This window comes from Myotis daubentonii, chromosome 11 (assembly GCF_963259705.1).
Source record: "Myotis daubentonii chromosome 11, mMyoDau2.1, whole genome shotgun sequence".
Lineage (NCBI taxonomy): Eukaryota > Metazoa > Chordata > Mammalia > Chiroptera > Vespertilionidae > Myotis > Myotis daubentonii.
In genome coordinates, this window is record NC_081850.1 from 55,354,873 (window position 1) to 55,370,315 (window position 15,443).

Here is a 15,443-nt window from a genome sequence, read left to right on the forward strand (position 1 = left end):
ATTCAAAATTCTGTACACTCTAATAATACAAGATTTTTAGCTACTAAGCTGCTATTCCACAGGTACCCTGCATTAACTGAACGTCTTGAACACTTGAATTCACTCCTCTCTGTGGAACATACCATAATAATGCCGTTATCCTCACCTATAATATAAATCCTCTCCATCTTTCAAGGCTCCACTCGTGTAATTTTTCAGATTACTTCAGCAAAAGAGAGCATTCCCTTTATTGTATCTACTGTTCAAATGGCACTATCATTTACTATTTTCTTTAGTAATTATTTGTTTCCTGTTTTATACCCCCATAAGACTAGATTAAACACCTGATGGACAAAGTGTTATAAGTCTTCTAACCTTCAAAATGCTTACCATGATGTATTCCACACAATTAAGCATGTAATAATGATTTAATGTACAAATACAATATATAAAAAGTGAAAACAGAAAATTCAATTTCAAATACACAAGTAAATACATTCAGCACTACAAAATATCTTTGGAGTCCCAGAAAGATAAAATTAACTTAAAAAAAAACAACTAAAACTTGAATAAAATTTTGATGCTATTGTTACATTATTAGTTGAACAAAGTTTACAAGAAAAGTATATACTCACCCAAATTTTAAGTGCTCAAATTTATTAATTTTTTTGCTCTTAAGAATTAATCAAGCCCTAGCTGGTATGGCTCTGTGGATAGAGCGTCAGCCCATGGACTGAAGAGTCCCAGGTTCAATTCCAGTCCAGGGCACATACTTCAGTTGCAGGCTCAATCCCAGGCCCTGGTCAGGGTGCGTGCGGAAGGCAACCAATCCATGTGTCTCTCTTACATCGATGTTTTTATCCCTCTATCTCTCCTCCTCCCTTCCACTCTCTCTCTGAAAATCAATGAAAAAATATCCACAGGTATAAATTAAAAAATAATTAATAAAAAATATTAGGGGAAAGTTAATTATTCAGCCCTCCCCTTTCGCATTTTCGTCTTTCCCCACCACTATCCTCACCCCGATATACATATACATACACACACACATGCACACACACACTGTAGGTTGTTGTCTATGTAGTATAGCCTGGAAAACACATTAGTTCTCTCTTTCAGATATGATCTATACATGGAAAAAGAACACACTATTAAAATATGAATGAATATTGTAGAGATTGCTACAATATTTTGAGAAAAGTCACATGTAATAAGATGTGTATTTTGTTGCACAATTGTTATGATTGAGCATTGTTAAAACAAAACATAACTATAGACGTCATTTTCTGGGTGAATCTCTTGAGGAACATTTGGAATTGCTGGTGTCTCTGGTTCTTGTGCTTTGGGTTTTTCTTTCATTTCTGTAAAATCAAATAAAATATAAAAATAGGTTCAATAAATGGTATTAGGACAATTGACTATCCATTTGAAGAAAAACAAAACTCTACCTCAGACTTTGCACAAAAACAAATTACAGATGAATTAAAGATTTAAATATTAAAATACCATAAATGTTGTAGAAACAATAGAATGTTCCTATAATCTTCGGATTATAAAGGCCTTTCTAAGCAGAACACAGACCAGAAACCATAAAGGAAAAGATTGATACATTTGAACAACTAAAAATTTTAATTTAAATGTTGTCATATACAAGACAAAAAGCACTATAAACAAAGTTAAACCACAAACAACAACTGGAAAAAATATGTACAACTTATATGTAGGCAAAGGTTTAATAACTATTATTTAAAGAGTTTTTAATCAGCCAAAAAAAGATAGATATCCCAAACTTAAAATAGAACAAGGATTCAAACAGGCAATTCTCAAAAGAAAAAATTCAAATTCATAATAATCATGAAAAGATGTCAAGTAGCATTAGTCATCAAAAAGGTGGAAATTAAAACAATTAGTGTTTTTTTTAACCTAGCAGGTAGGCAAAGATTTTTAAAACATTACTTGGAACCCTACTAATCCCATGGTTTTGTTGCACTCTTCTTTAAGGAGAAACAGTAAATAAACTATCAAAAGGATTTCTTCAGAAAATAATTCCCTGGAGAAAACTATGGTCTGACAGTCTCAGCTCAATTTCTTTTTCTTTCTTTCTTTTTTTTTGTTACTCCTCACCCAAGGATATTTTTCCATTGATTTTTAGAGAGAGTGGAAAGGAGGGGGAGAGACGGAGAGAAAGATCACATCAATTGGTTGCCTCCCGCCTATTCCCTGACCAGGGCCGGGGATTAAGATGCAACCAGTATTTGCCCTTGACTGGAATCAGACCCTGGACTCTTTAGTCCGCAGGCTGATGCTCTATCCACTGAGCCAAACCAGCTAGGGGAGCCCATTTTCTTATAGTACAATCTACAGTACTGTACAAAGAGAACAGAAATTCTCAGTAATGTCCCTGAGGCAAGTTAAATTGAAGAAAGGTTACATTCTCTTCAAAATTCTATACTTAGGAGAAAGCTTTTCAGACAAATAATAAAACAGAAAGGGTTTTTGATAAACATGGTAAATCCTGGTTAACAGGAATCACATTTTACACCTTTGTATCTTCTTCAGTACTGTACACCATGTATTTACTTGCCTTTCGCTTGCCAGGAAATTTTAATTTTCAAGAAAAACTCTATTCAAGTTTTCTTGTAAATCTAAACTTAATTATCCCTAAAATATTTTGCACACACATTATCCTATATTGGGTTCATTTCTTTTCCCTGGCTAAAGCTTCTCAAAGTGGATAGCATGTACAAGTAACTACTATACATACTTATATTTTCAATTATTTTCTTTTAATTCTTTGAAAATGTGCCAAACAGACATTGGTTAAATGAAAAACTAGCCAATGACATTAATGATACCCTTTGAGATGACGGGATGACCAAGGGTTGTAGAAGAAGGCTATACATCACCACTCTGAGGGAGATAGAACTATTTAATGCTCTAATTATAAATGGAAACAGGCCGTTGACTTGTCCCTATAAACCACCCCTACCTTGAGAAGAAGTATGAACAGCCTTAGCATCTTCCTGGTGTGCGTTAGGATCCTGGCCTTGGGGCCCATCTGCTTCTTGGTTTGGTTCAGGAAAGCATTCTGTAGGCACATTCTTATTTTCGTATGGCTTAGTAGAGAGGTCTTCAGGCCCTTGTTTTTCTTGGTATATTTCAGGTGCACAATCTTCAGGCTCAGGTGTTTTTCGGTAAATGTGTATTTCAGATGGGCATTCCTCATGAGCAGGTGTTTCTTGGGTTGTCTTATAAGAGAGGGCTTTGGGCACAGAATTTTCTTCGTATGCTTTATGAGAAATGTGTTCAGGTTCAACTGTTTCTTGGTATGCTTTTGTAGAAAGGTCTTTAGGCACAGCTATTTCTTGTTGTATTTTAGGAGGAAAGTTTTCAGTCCCAGCTATTCCTTGACCTGGTTCAGTACTGTCTTCCTTGGGTTCAGCTCTTTTTTGGTATGTTTCAAGAGTGTAGCCTTTAGGCACATCTGGTTTGGGGTATGCTTCAAGAGCACATCCTTCCATGCCAGCTATGTCTTCATGTGTTTTAGAAGGAAGGGCTTTGACTACAGACGTTTCTTGGCACACGGTAGGAGAGAGGTCTTCAGGTTCAGCCATATCATGGTACATTCTGGAAGAAGGGCCTTGAATTACAGAGATTTCTTGGCACATTTTAGGAGAGAGGTCTTCAGGTTCGGCCATATCTTGGCCTATTTCAGAAGGGTGGTTTTGAACTGTTGTTTCTTGGTACTGAGAAGAATTTTCCTGACATATAATGTTTTCTTGACCTATTGCAGAAAATGTTTTCTCAGGTTCAATTCTCTGTGGGGAGGTTACTGAAGGGAGAGCTTCAGTTACACTCCTAGGTGATTCGTTTTCTTTCTCTGTAAGTGCATTCTCCATCATTTCCTTTTCTAATTGTGACTGAGGCTCCACCTTCAGTTCTGTATTTTGTTTGTTCTTTCTGCCCCTTTGGTTTCCTTTTCCTGTTCTCTGCCGCTTGTATTTTTTCTCTCTGTGGAGAAATCAGAATTAGTGTCAGCAACAGGGCTACAGAATTCAGATAAGTGCTTGGTAATAACAGTCCAGGTATCCCACTGCCTTGTTTCATAGCCTTTGAACAAGTCACTTAATCTCTCTGGGCCTCAACCTCCTTGTCTGCCAAATGAAGGAGCAGGGCTAGATGTACTCAGTTGTCAGGAGAGGACTGTCCCTCAAGAACTTTGTGTCTCTGATGCCTTGCTCACCAGGAAGTGTAGTGTGTGTTTGAGAGCATATACTTAATTGGTTATGAAAATGTATAATTATGCTATAAATGAATAGACTGGCATTCTGGTTTATACACTAGTCTCTTTGGGTTTAGTCTGTTTGAGTTAGGCCCACTATGTCCTGGGTAAACTCATACATTTGCATTTCTACACCCTCAGTCCAGGCACTGCTCCTTGTTCTGTAATCTGCAGGTGGATGATGTATATGGCTTGCTTATCTAATACAGTGTCTTGAGCGCTTGCTTTGGCAGCACATATACTAAAATTGGAATGATACATAGAAGATAAGAAAAAAAAGTCACATGAGATATATTGTAAGCTGGATCACAAGCTGCAAAAAACATTTCTTGAAGTTCACAAGCCTGGTGGAAAGGCATGAGTGGCCATGTCATGCTTACTCTGAAGTAATAGCTGGATTAAAGATCTAAAGATCAAAGGATGTACATGGAAATTGCAGCCAATGACAAATGGTTGGGTACTGCAAATATAACCAAATACAGATGGCTAATACAGATGGGCTCAGGGGGGAGGAAAAGGTTATAAATAAACACTTGATCATTTTTCTAAACCTATTGAAATTCTTCCCCATGCTACCTGTTCCAGAGAGCCTTCTCTTATAGACCAGAGGGCTGAAATGCTCTCCCTGCTTAACACTCCTTTGTGATTTATTAGGAGGATCACGCTTAAGGCCAGGAACAGAGGCTGCCTCAATCCGTAGTTATTTCTGGAGAAACCTTTAAAAAAAATAAACTAGATGTTCTTTAGTGATTAAACCAGTGTCTTTTATATCTTTGTAATGCTCATAGTTCCTTGTACACCTTAATAATGTACATATACTCTATTTTGTGTGTTTGAAAATTTTCATAATCAAAAAAATTTAAAGATTGCCTCACCAAAACCAGTTTAAAGTCAATATTAAAAAGGTATATATGCAATAGGATAGTCAAAATATTAAAAATTAATTAGAAGGAAAGGGAATCTAAAAATGGTGGTATGGAACCTCAACATTTTAAAATATAACTCCAAGTAACCAAGGTAAATTATAAAATCCTTATTGTCAAATTATCTGAATTCTTCAGGAAACACTTTTTCCCAGATATTAAGTCCTAAATAATTTGTTATATAGATCTCTAAATGAGGAAATCTGAGTAATATACATGTCCCATATTCTTCCTGGTAGTTTTTCAAAAGATTCTGTCATTTATCAACTATTTGATTATGGGTAAGTCACTTAACCTCTCTATGCCTTGTTTTCCTCATAGGTTAAATGGAATATATAGTATCTCCCCAACATCATGTGGTTGTTATAAGAATTGCATGTAATAACTTACATGAATGAATTATCCAAATATAAAGTAGCACTCTTGTATTCCTATAGGAAACTTATAGTGCTTCCTATTTGCCAAGCACTGTTTTAAGTAATTTCCTTATCTATATATATAAAAGGCTGATATGCAAAGTGTCCCCACGGGAGTTTGACCGGGAGACCTGATGTCCTATCGCTTACTGTGATGTGTGACCACGAGGGGGCGGTGCAGAACAAAGGAAGGCCCCAGCTGGCAGTTGGCAGCTGGAGAAGGGAGGCCTTGGCTGGCAGCCAGAAGGCCCCAATTGGTCCTGATCACTGGCCAGGCCTAGGGATCCTACTTGTGCACGAATTTTGTGCACCAAACCTCTAGTTCTCATATAAGGAATAATGATTTCACATCAACTTTTGAGGTGGATACTATTATCTCCATTTTGCAGATGATAAAACTGAGGCCCAGAAAGAGGGAGTAATAATCCAAGATCAAATGCCTAGGAAGTAGGGGAGCCAGGCTTCTAATCTAATTATCATGGCTTTAATAGCCAGGCTCTTAGTCATTACACCTGCTGCTTCTCTCTGGAACTACTAAGGTTCCACCGTGTGGTTTGCTGTAGTGAGAACAGTACTCAGTACAGAAATGTGTCACCAGAGCAAGCACAGCCAGCTGCTAAGAGGTTCACCAAGGTGTCATGTACTTCAGTGACTTCCTCAGCCTTGGCTCCCCAGTCCAGCAAGCATAGAAACCCAATTCTACCAGCACACTAACACTAGCTCCATTTATCAGGGGCAGAGCTCATCAACCAGCTCAAATAGACTGATATGTAAACCCAAAGGCCCCTTTTTAAATGAACAGTGAGAAGTGCAGTCACACAGCAAAGAGTATTTGGGCTGATAAATGAATGCACTCTTTCTCTGTAGCAAGTACTTGGGAAGCCAATTAATGATCAGAAGATTGCTGGGCAAACATAGAATTCAGAGAGCTAATTGGATACTCTTCAACAGAGTCACCTGCCACAGGACCCAAGTATAGATGTTTCTGCTAAAAAATAATAAACACATTCCTGGAAAATCTCACTTTCTGAAAAATCATGCACTAAAAGTAACAGTGGTTATGGGGGAAAATGAGCTGGGGCAAATGACTCAAAACCTATGCAACTTTTTCAACACTAGCAGAAACAATAATTGGTACTTAAGATAACCTGGATAGTCCAGACAGGTAGGTAATCATGACTGGAGGCTGCCTCAGGGGATAATAAAAATGCCCAAAAGCAACCGTGTAAATGCAGGTTTGCAGGTGCCGAGATTATGCAAATAAGGGCGGCACTCTGAGCCAGAGAAGTTGTCATTAGGTTGAGCACAGGAGGAAGTGCAACCTGCTACTCTTCTCTTAGGGAACAGCCCTGGATGCAGTCTGAAAAGGATCCTGCCTAAACAGCAGCCACGATAAAGGCTTTTTCCTTTACTTCTATTCCCAATATTCTAGCTCCTTTGACTAGGAAAAAATCATGAATCAACACAACTTCCACATTATACTGACAACATTCTCCTATTTACCAATTGTATATGCGGTATTGCAGCAGAAAAGATAAATGCCCTTTTTTAAGAAGAGTGCTTAGATCAGTGGTTCTCAACTGGGGGCCATTTTGCTCCCTCTCTACCTGCCCCAGGAGACATTTGACAATGTTGACATTTTTGGTTGTCATAACTGGGGAGAAGAGAGGATTGCTATTGGCCAGAGGATGCTGCTAAACATCCTCAATGCACAGGACAGCTTCTCACACTAAGAAGTATCCTGCCCCCAGTGTCAATAGTGCCAAGGGACAAAAATCCTGGCTTCGATAGATGCTGTGCTCATTGGCTCCTTGCTCTCCCCTTTTCCATCTCCAAGCAAGAAATGTCCCTGTTTTCAATCATATTCTAAATGGGTGCAGTTTGATGCTGCCTAATTTATAATCATGTTCTTGTACTCCCTCCCTAAGAGGACAGGTGACTTAGATGGGAGATTTAAGAATTCCCAAACTATCTTGTCACATCACTCATTTACAGTGTTGGTTTCCTTCCTAGAGAGTTAATCACACTCATTTGATAAGGATTACTAAGGGAGCTTGGAGAACAAGCTCAGAGATTTCCTAACGGTGTCTCTTGCTCCCAACAACAAGATTCTTCTGTGTTTAAATTACCAGAGTGGTTGGATACCAGGCCTCTCAACAGCATAATTCGATTGTCTGGTGTTTTAATTTAAAGAGATGGGAGATAAAATTCTGTTCTCACCACTTTACCAGCTGTGTGACTTTAGACAAGAGATTTAACCCATTGGACACTTGGTTTCTTTTTTTTTTGTTTTTTTTGTAAATAGGGATAATAGTTCCTGATTTACGGGATAGTTGGAATGATAAAATACAGTGTGTGAAAGTGCTCTTGGCACATAGCATTTGCTGGATAAATATCAGCTCCTTGCCCGGCTGGTGGATTGAGCATCGTCCCATGCTCCAAGAGGTCCCTGGTTTGATTCCCAGTCAGGGCACATGCCCGGGTTGGGAGCTCAATCCCCAATAGGGGACATGCAGGAGGCAGCTGATTGATGTTTCTCTCTCATTGATGTTTCTACCTCCCTCTTCCTTTCCCTCTCTATCTAAAAATCAATAAAAACGTATTTTAAAAAAACATATCAGCTCCTTTTTCCCTTATAAGGATACCATACCCAAATTGCCATTGTGAAGTTTGCTTTTCTTGTGCTTCAGCTTTTCTTTTCCTGAGCTGCTCTCTGTTTCGCAAACTCCAAGTTCCAATCACTTCTGTAAGATCAAAATGAAAGTTATAGGAGATAGCAACAAATTCTGACATTTATCAGCAAGAGTCCTATAGCAAAGGACTCTATGCTGGGTGTCTACCTTCTCTCCTAGCTTTTTGAGGACAAGGACTCTACCTTATTTATCCTTGTACTTCCAAAGAATGTCTAGGAGCAAACAGTAAACCTTTTAAAATGAAAAGGTCAGTTTTTGTATGTAACTGGGCTACCAACCTATTAATTTCTTCAAAATAATTTTCACATATTGTATACACATAAAAGAAAAGAAAAATCAGCCATGTTCTTCCATCTTTAACATTATAACCTGTTTTCATTTTATTCCTCATACCCATCTAGCTCCTATGTTACACAAAATTGTAATGAGAATATATCACAATTTTATCATTTATTAACCAAACATTATATCAGATCATTTTCCGTGATCTGGTCTTCATAAATATAACTTTAATGACTGCATGATACTTAATCAGGTTGATGTGTTCTCATTTACCCAGTCATTCTACTTGTGTTGAACATTTAGGTTGTTGCCAGTTATTTTTTTGCCATTGTAAATCAAACTATAATAAGCACACTCATGCATATACTCTCTTTTTCCCTTTGGATTTTTTCCATAGGATGGTGTTTCTCCATGTTCTTTGGAATATTAAAGTTATCATCAAAAAAAGGTTCTGTTGCTGTCCAAGTTTGAGAAACATTAAATGGGTCTTTGATGTAGGCTTTCTTAGAAACTGTGGAGTGACAGCAAATTTGCACTGGGAGCCCCAAAAGATAGAGCATAGGAATCTAGGAGTTCATCAAAATGTCAAAGGGGCCCAAGGCACGAAAACATTTAAAAGCACTGTCTCAAGGCCTAAATTCTGCAAAACGTTTTGAGAAATGCTGCTTTAGGATAGACCCAATGAGTAAAATTAGTGAACCAAAAGAATAAGCACTACAGTTCCTGCTATCTATTGCTATAAGCTTCCCAAAAGTTATACCAAATTTACATACCATAGATATATATGGATGTGTACTTGTTTAACCACAACCATCCAATATTGGTTATTTTCACTATCTTTCATTTAAATGTATTTCTAATTAATAATTTACTTATTATTTCCTTGTGTTTCTCTATCTTATTAGAATCCTAGCACTAGAAGGCACTTCATAAAGATATACAACCCTTCTTCCCACCTATGGTTATATGAATGTACTCAATCATGCCCCTTTTTTGCCAGATCCATAAAAAAGAGGAAAATAATCATAGCCCCAATTCTTCCCAACAGCTACAACCTCTTTCATTACCTGGAACGTAGTTTTCTTGGTGAGAATCAGGTGTCTGATGCAGTGTCAAACGAGATTGGTTCTTTCCCAAATCCATCTTGCTGCAATACCTTCCTGCTATGTGGTCCGACTTCCTCAAGCTGCCTTTTTTAAAAATTTCAAAAGCAATTAACAGCTTACACACACACACACACACACACTCACTTTTCACTTGACTTCCCGCCTAAAAGTTTTATCTGGTTGGACCACAGCTGCTGGCTACTTCTACTTTCTTTATCACAGTGCACAGGTGTGAGTAGGGGTCATGGCTGCTGCTCTGTCCCCACCCTCTAGCACAGTTGCTAGTTATACAGGAGCCCACGGCCCCAGCCTGGCGTGGCACAGCCTCTGGTACAGCAGCCACTTGGTTCTGTATGCCAACAAGTACCTGAGTCTGACGTTCTGTTTTACAGAGGGGGTGGCATAGATAGAAAGAACACTAGTCTAGGATTTAACCAGATCCATGTCCTAGAACAAGTCACTCACCCCTTTCTGTGGCTCTCTTTCCTTATTTGCAAAGTGGGTAAAAATAATTCCTGACTTGCGCACCTCACACAGTTTTTGTGAAAGTGAAAATAATAAATGTGAAAATTATGCAGAGTGCCATATGCTTGTGAAATTAATCTTATATTGTTTTTCCCATGTGGCATTTTTTTTACCTTAATCTGTTGCAAATTAATGTAAAGTCTTGCTGTATGTACTGTAATAGACTTAGATAATAGGCGTAAAGACCTAAAATAGGATAAACAATTCAATCAAAAAATGGGCAAAGGCCGAAACCGGTTTGGCTCAGTGGATAGAGCATCGGCCTGCGGACTGAAAGGTCCCAGGTTCGATTCCGGTCAAGGGCATGTACCTGGCTTGCGGGCACATCCCCGGTGGGGGATGTGCAGGAGGCGGCTGATCGATGTTTCTCTCTCATCGATGTTTCTAACTCTCTATCTCTCTCCCTTCCTCTCTGTAAAAAATCAATAAAATATATATTTTTAAAAAATGGGCAAAGGACCTAAATACTAGTAGATACTTTTCAAAAGAGGACATACAGAAGGCCAAGAGACATATGAAAACATGCTCAAAGTCACTAATCATCTTAGAGATGCAAATCAAAACGACAATGAGGTATCATCTCACACCTGTCAGAATGGCTATCATCAACAAATCAACAAACGACAAGTGCTGGCAAGAATGTGGAGAAAAAGGAATCCTCCTGCACTGCTGGTGGAAATAAAGACTGGTGCAGCCACTGTGGAGAACAGTACTAGTATAGAGTTTCCTCAAAAAATTAAAAATGGAACTCCTATTTGACCCAGTAATCCCACTTCTAGGAATATAGCCTAAAAAATCAGAAACACCAATCAGAAAAGATATATGCACCCCTATGTTCATAGCAGCACAATTTACAATAGCTAGGATTTGGAAACAGCCTAAGTGGCCATCAGCAGATGAATGGATTAAAAACCATTGGTACATCTACACAATGGAATACTATGCTGCTGTAAAAAAGAAGGAACTCTTACCATTTGCAACAGCATGGATGGACCATTATGAGAGCATTATGCTAAGCAAAATAAGCCAGTTGGAGAAAGATAAATATCACATGGTCTCACTCATTTGTGGAATATAATGGACAACACAAACTGATAAACAAAAATAGATCCAGAGAAGCATCGAAAGACTGTCAAACCTCAGAGGAAAGGCGGGGGAGGGGTGGGTAAGAGATCAACCAAAGGACTTGTATGCATGCATATAAGCATAACCAATGGACACAGGCACTAGGGGGGTGAGGGCATGTGCTGGAGGGCTGGGAGTGGGCTGGAAGAGGTCAATGGGGGAAAAAGGAGGCATATGTAATACTTTAAACAATAAAGAATTTAAATTAAAAAAAAGACCTAAAATAGAAATTCAAAGCAAATTTGAACCCTTTTCTGCTAACCCGATCATTCACAAGTGACTCAAGCTAACTAGTGAAGCCCACTGGTACTCATCCAGAAAAGTAAAAAAGCATTTCCTAATGAAAACATCACCATGGTAAGTCACAGAAATAAAGTTGAAGTGGAAGGAATCACCCCATCTCCAATTGGTCACCCCATTTGTGGAGGCAAAAGGCACAGAGAACCACAGCTGTTCATCTACGGAGGGAACACTGAACACCTGATACCTGCAGCCAGTCAGGGAGACTTGGGTTAACATTGTGTCCTGGAGTCATAAATTAAATTGATGAGAGTTTAAATTCTAGTGTTGCCACATCCCCTAATTCAGTGACCTGAGTCATGGAGCCACTTTACCTCTCACATGGGAACAATTCATCATCTACCTCATGAGGTTATTGTGATCACTGAATCAAATAATCAATATAGGGCATTTTATGTGCCTGACACGTTGAATGTGCTTAATCGTTGGCTGCTTTTATCTATATATACTAAAGCCAAGCGACCAGATGACCAGAACAACTGGATCGACCAGAATGACCAGTTGCTATGACACACACTGTGGTTGGCCAACCTCCTGCGGCCCCTCCCCCCCAGCCAGCTGGCCCTCTCCCATGCATGAATTTGTGCACTGGGTCTCTACTTAATAATAAAAATACAGTAACCAGATTTTGGGAAACCAAGTCATAGTTTAAAGGTATTTCAGAAACAGAAAATTTGAAAGAGATCCTCTATAATGTGAATAGGTGCCCATACTTCCATAGACTCTTAACACATTAGAACTGGAAGGGCCCCTGTAACCATCTAGTTCCTCCTCCTACTTTATATACAAAGAAACAAGAACTAAGGAAGGATTTACATGTCCCAAATTTTCTCGCTTATTGCTGACAGCACCTCTTACTGATTATAAGATGGGCTATCTTCTTATGCTTGATCTTGCCTGGGTATGAAAATGTATGTGTGATGTGAACATACACACTGAAAAGTATTAAAAATTACATAACACACACACACACACACACACACACAACCACTGCCAAAACTTAACATGGTTTTTAATTAGCAGATCCTAATGCTTTAGCTTTAAGTTTCTCAGTTCCTCATTCTTTCTCACAAGTCTCTATCTAAAAATTCAGATAAGTTCAGGGAGTCCCTATTCAGAGGAATCCTGTAGGGAATGGAAGGCATGCTTTGTAATCTATCTCTTGATTATTTTTGGATTTTCAGATAAAGGACTTAAAGAAATCAAATGCAAATTAAAAGAAACTTTGAAATTATAAAATGTCATTTTATATTTAAACTTGCATTTTAAATATTGTTTATTTTTTGAGATGTTTTAATTCTTAATGGTTGTTTCTTATGACAGCTCAATAAAATAACCTTATAGAATACCTCTGGGGCACCTTACAGAAGATGAGGAAGTACTTCTTAAACAGGATTATCTTTTTTTTTTTTTTAAATATATTTTATTGATTTTTTACAGAGAGGAAGGGAGAGAGATAGAGAGCCAGAAACATCGATGAGAGAGAAACATCGATCAGCCGCCTCCTGCACATCTCCCACTGGGGATATGCCCGCAACCCAGGTACATGCACTTGACCGGAATCGAACCTGGGACCCTTCAGTCCGCAGGCCGACGCTCTATCCACTGAGCCAAACCGGTTTCGGCAACAGGATTATCTTGACTTGGAGCTTATAACACCCATGTCAACGATCCAGCAAACATAACTGAATGCCCACTCTGTACCACATACTGGGCAAGGCGGTCAAGCCACAAAGATGAACAGATGTAGTCTCTGAGTTCTGTGTACTGCAGGCTCATAGAGATAATCATCTTCATTGTAAGGACGTATTTAGATTCTTTATTCTCTATTGCAATCCTCCAAAGTTGATCCCACCCCTGTCTCTTGTTCCCAGTATCTAGGAGCAGAATGTGGAGGGACTATAAGTGGGAGGGGTTTCCAGTTAACAGTTAATTAGGGGACAGTATTGGGTGGAGGGGGCTAGTGGAGGAGGGACTTTGTAGCAAACTAGATTGGAAGTCAGGCAAGGTGTCTCTGGTGTGATAAGGAGGCCAGAGTAGAAACTAGTCTGGGACAGAAATAGCCACACAGTAAGTTTACAAGCCATAGTTCATTGTCCCTTCTCTCTAGAAAACTCCAGCGTCACTGGCAGAATGTGAGATGTTAGGCATTAAAGGCATATTTTTAACAAATGCTGCCTTGTTCTAGAGTTATTTGCATAAATTTATGAAACCTCCCTCTAGGCCACAAACTCTTAGACTTGCCTTTCTATCTCCACAGTTGAGTCTGGTGGGGAGGCTTGGCTCACAGTAGTCCCCATAAATGCCTCACTCCTGTATGCAGGACTACCTTCCTAGGCATACAGCTTGTGAAGTACCTTATACACTCAGAGGGGCTGATGCAACTGTAACCTAATGATAGTAATAACATCATCTATTCCAGAACTTTCTACCATCATTCACTGGCACTATCCTATGTGCTGGTTATATAGCAGTTAAGAGACAAAGTCCTGTCCATACAGAGCCTATAGTCTAATGGGAAGAGATAAACAATATGCAAATAAAGAAAATATGATACATATCAGATGGTGGTGAATGCTTTGGAGAAAAGTGAGCAGGGAAGGACTGGATGAGGAATGAGGGGGAAGGTTGATGGTGGTTGCAAATCAGGTAATCAGGGAAGGATTGACTAATGTGGGACAGTTGAGTAGAACTGAAGATGAGGGGCCATCCAGACTGATATCTGGGAAGGCATTCTAGGCAGAGGGGCACCGACCAATGGCCTGAGGTGAGGGAGTGGTAGGAGGTGGGTTCACAGAGGTGGCTCGGCTCCTACCTCCTGTGGGGATTTCTCCTCTGAGTGAGATGCATAGTGATGGGATGGCTTTTAACAGAGGAGTGATGCGACTTGGCTTATATTTTTAAAAGATTATTCTGGCAACTGTGCGGAGAACAGACCACTGGGCACAGGGGAGGAGGTGGAAGCAGGGAGGTGAGGTAGGTTTTGCAGTAATCCAGAGTTGGGCTGTGATGATGGTGGTGAAGCGGTCGATTCTGGAGCAGCTTACAAATTGGGCATGGAGTGAGAGATGCAGTAAAAAACTATGAGAAGGGTTTTGGTCTGAGCAACTGGAAGGATGGCGTTACCATGAAAAGATGAGAAAGACTAGAAGGAGCATGTTTGCTAGAGATGATTAGGAGTTGCTCTGGACGTGCTAATGGATTAGGGAGCAAAGGAGCAGCCAGTGAGGCAAAGGAAAACCAGAGAAGTGCAGTGCCCTGGAAGCCAAGTGGGAAAATGCTTCAAGAAAGAGGGAGTGATCAACTGTGTCAAATTTTGCTAAAAGGCAGAGGAAGGATTGATAATTGCCCTAACAATTTAATTCGATTCATTATAGACTGTAGAGCTCTGAGAGGTTTTAAATTATTTGGTCAAGGGCACACATAGATAGGACCAGCTACAGGGGCCAGCGTAAAATGAAAATGCAGAGCTCCTCCTTCAAAAATTAAGAATTTCAAGATAGCTACAGAAGAAAATTAAGCCCAGCACAGGGACCCACTTTCTAAGTGCTTTACTGGATCCTTGCAGTAGACTTAGGAAATAGCTATTGTCATTTTTCAGATCAAGCCTGGTGCTCAGGCTGTTTTGTCTGTGGAGTAGCCCATTCCCTGTCTCACTGCTTCATTAATAAACTCACTTTCACCCTAAACTGTACTTATATATTTATTTCAGTTCACCTTAAACTCTTAAAAAAGAGAAAAGACACTGGTGCTCAGAGTATAGAGTGATTTGACTAAGGTCACAGAGCTAGACTGGTAGCCTGAGCCTGGAA

At 39.3% G+C, this 15,443-nt stretch overlaps 1 protein-coding gene across 5 annotated transcripts in view; it reads right to left on the bottom strand.

Moving 5' to 3' along the window:
- Window positions 1-388: 388 nt before the first annotated feature.
- HEMGN (hemogen) overlaps window positions 389-15,443 on the bottom strand; it is a 47,528-nt gene continuing 32,473 nt past the window's right edge. For 4 of the 5 annotated variants that reach the window (XM_059657453.1, XM_059657455.1, XM_059657452.1 and 1 more), the window contains 4 exons: window positions 9,643-9,765; window positions 8,251-8,344; window positions 2,969-3,990; window positions 389-1,340 (listed from right to left, as the gene is read on the bottom strand). In XM_059657453.1, the coding sequence (XP_059513436.1) occupies window positions 1,234-1,340; window positions 2,969-3,990; window positions 8,251-8,344; window positions 9,643-9,718 (1,299 nt within the window). In that variant the 5' untranslated portion in view covers window positions 9,719-9,765 and the 3' untranslated portion in view covers window positions 389-1,233. The remainder of the gene's footprint in view (window positions 1,341-2,968; window positions 3,991-8,250; window positions 8,345-9,642; window positions 9,766-15,443) is intronic. The other variant, XM_059657450.1, reaches the window with a different exon arrangement.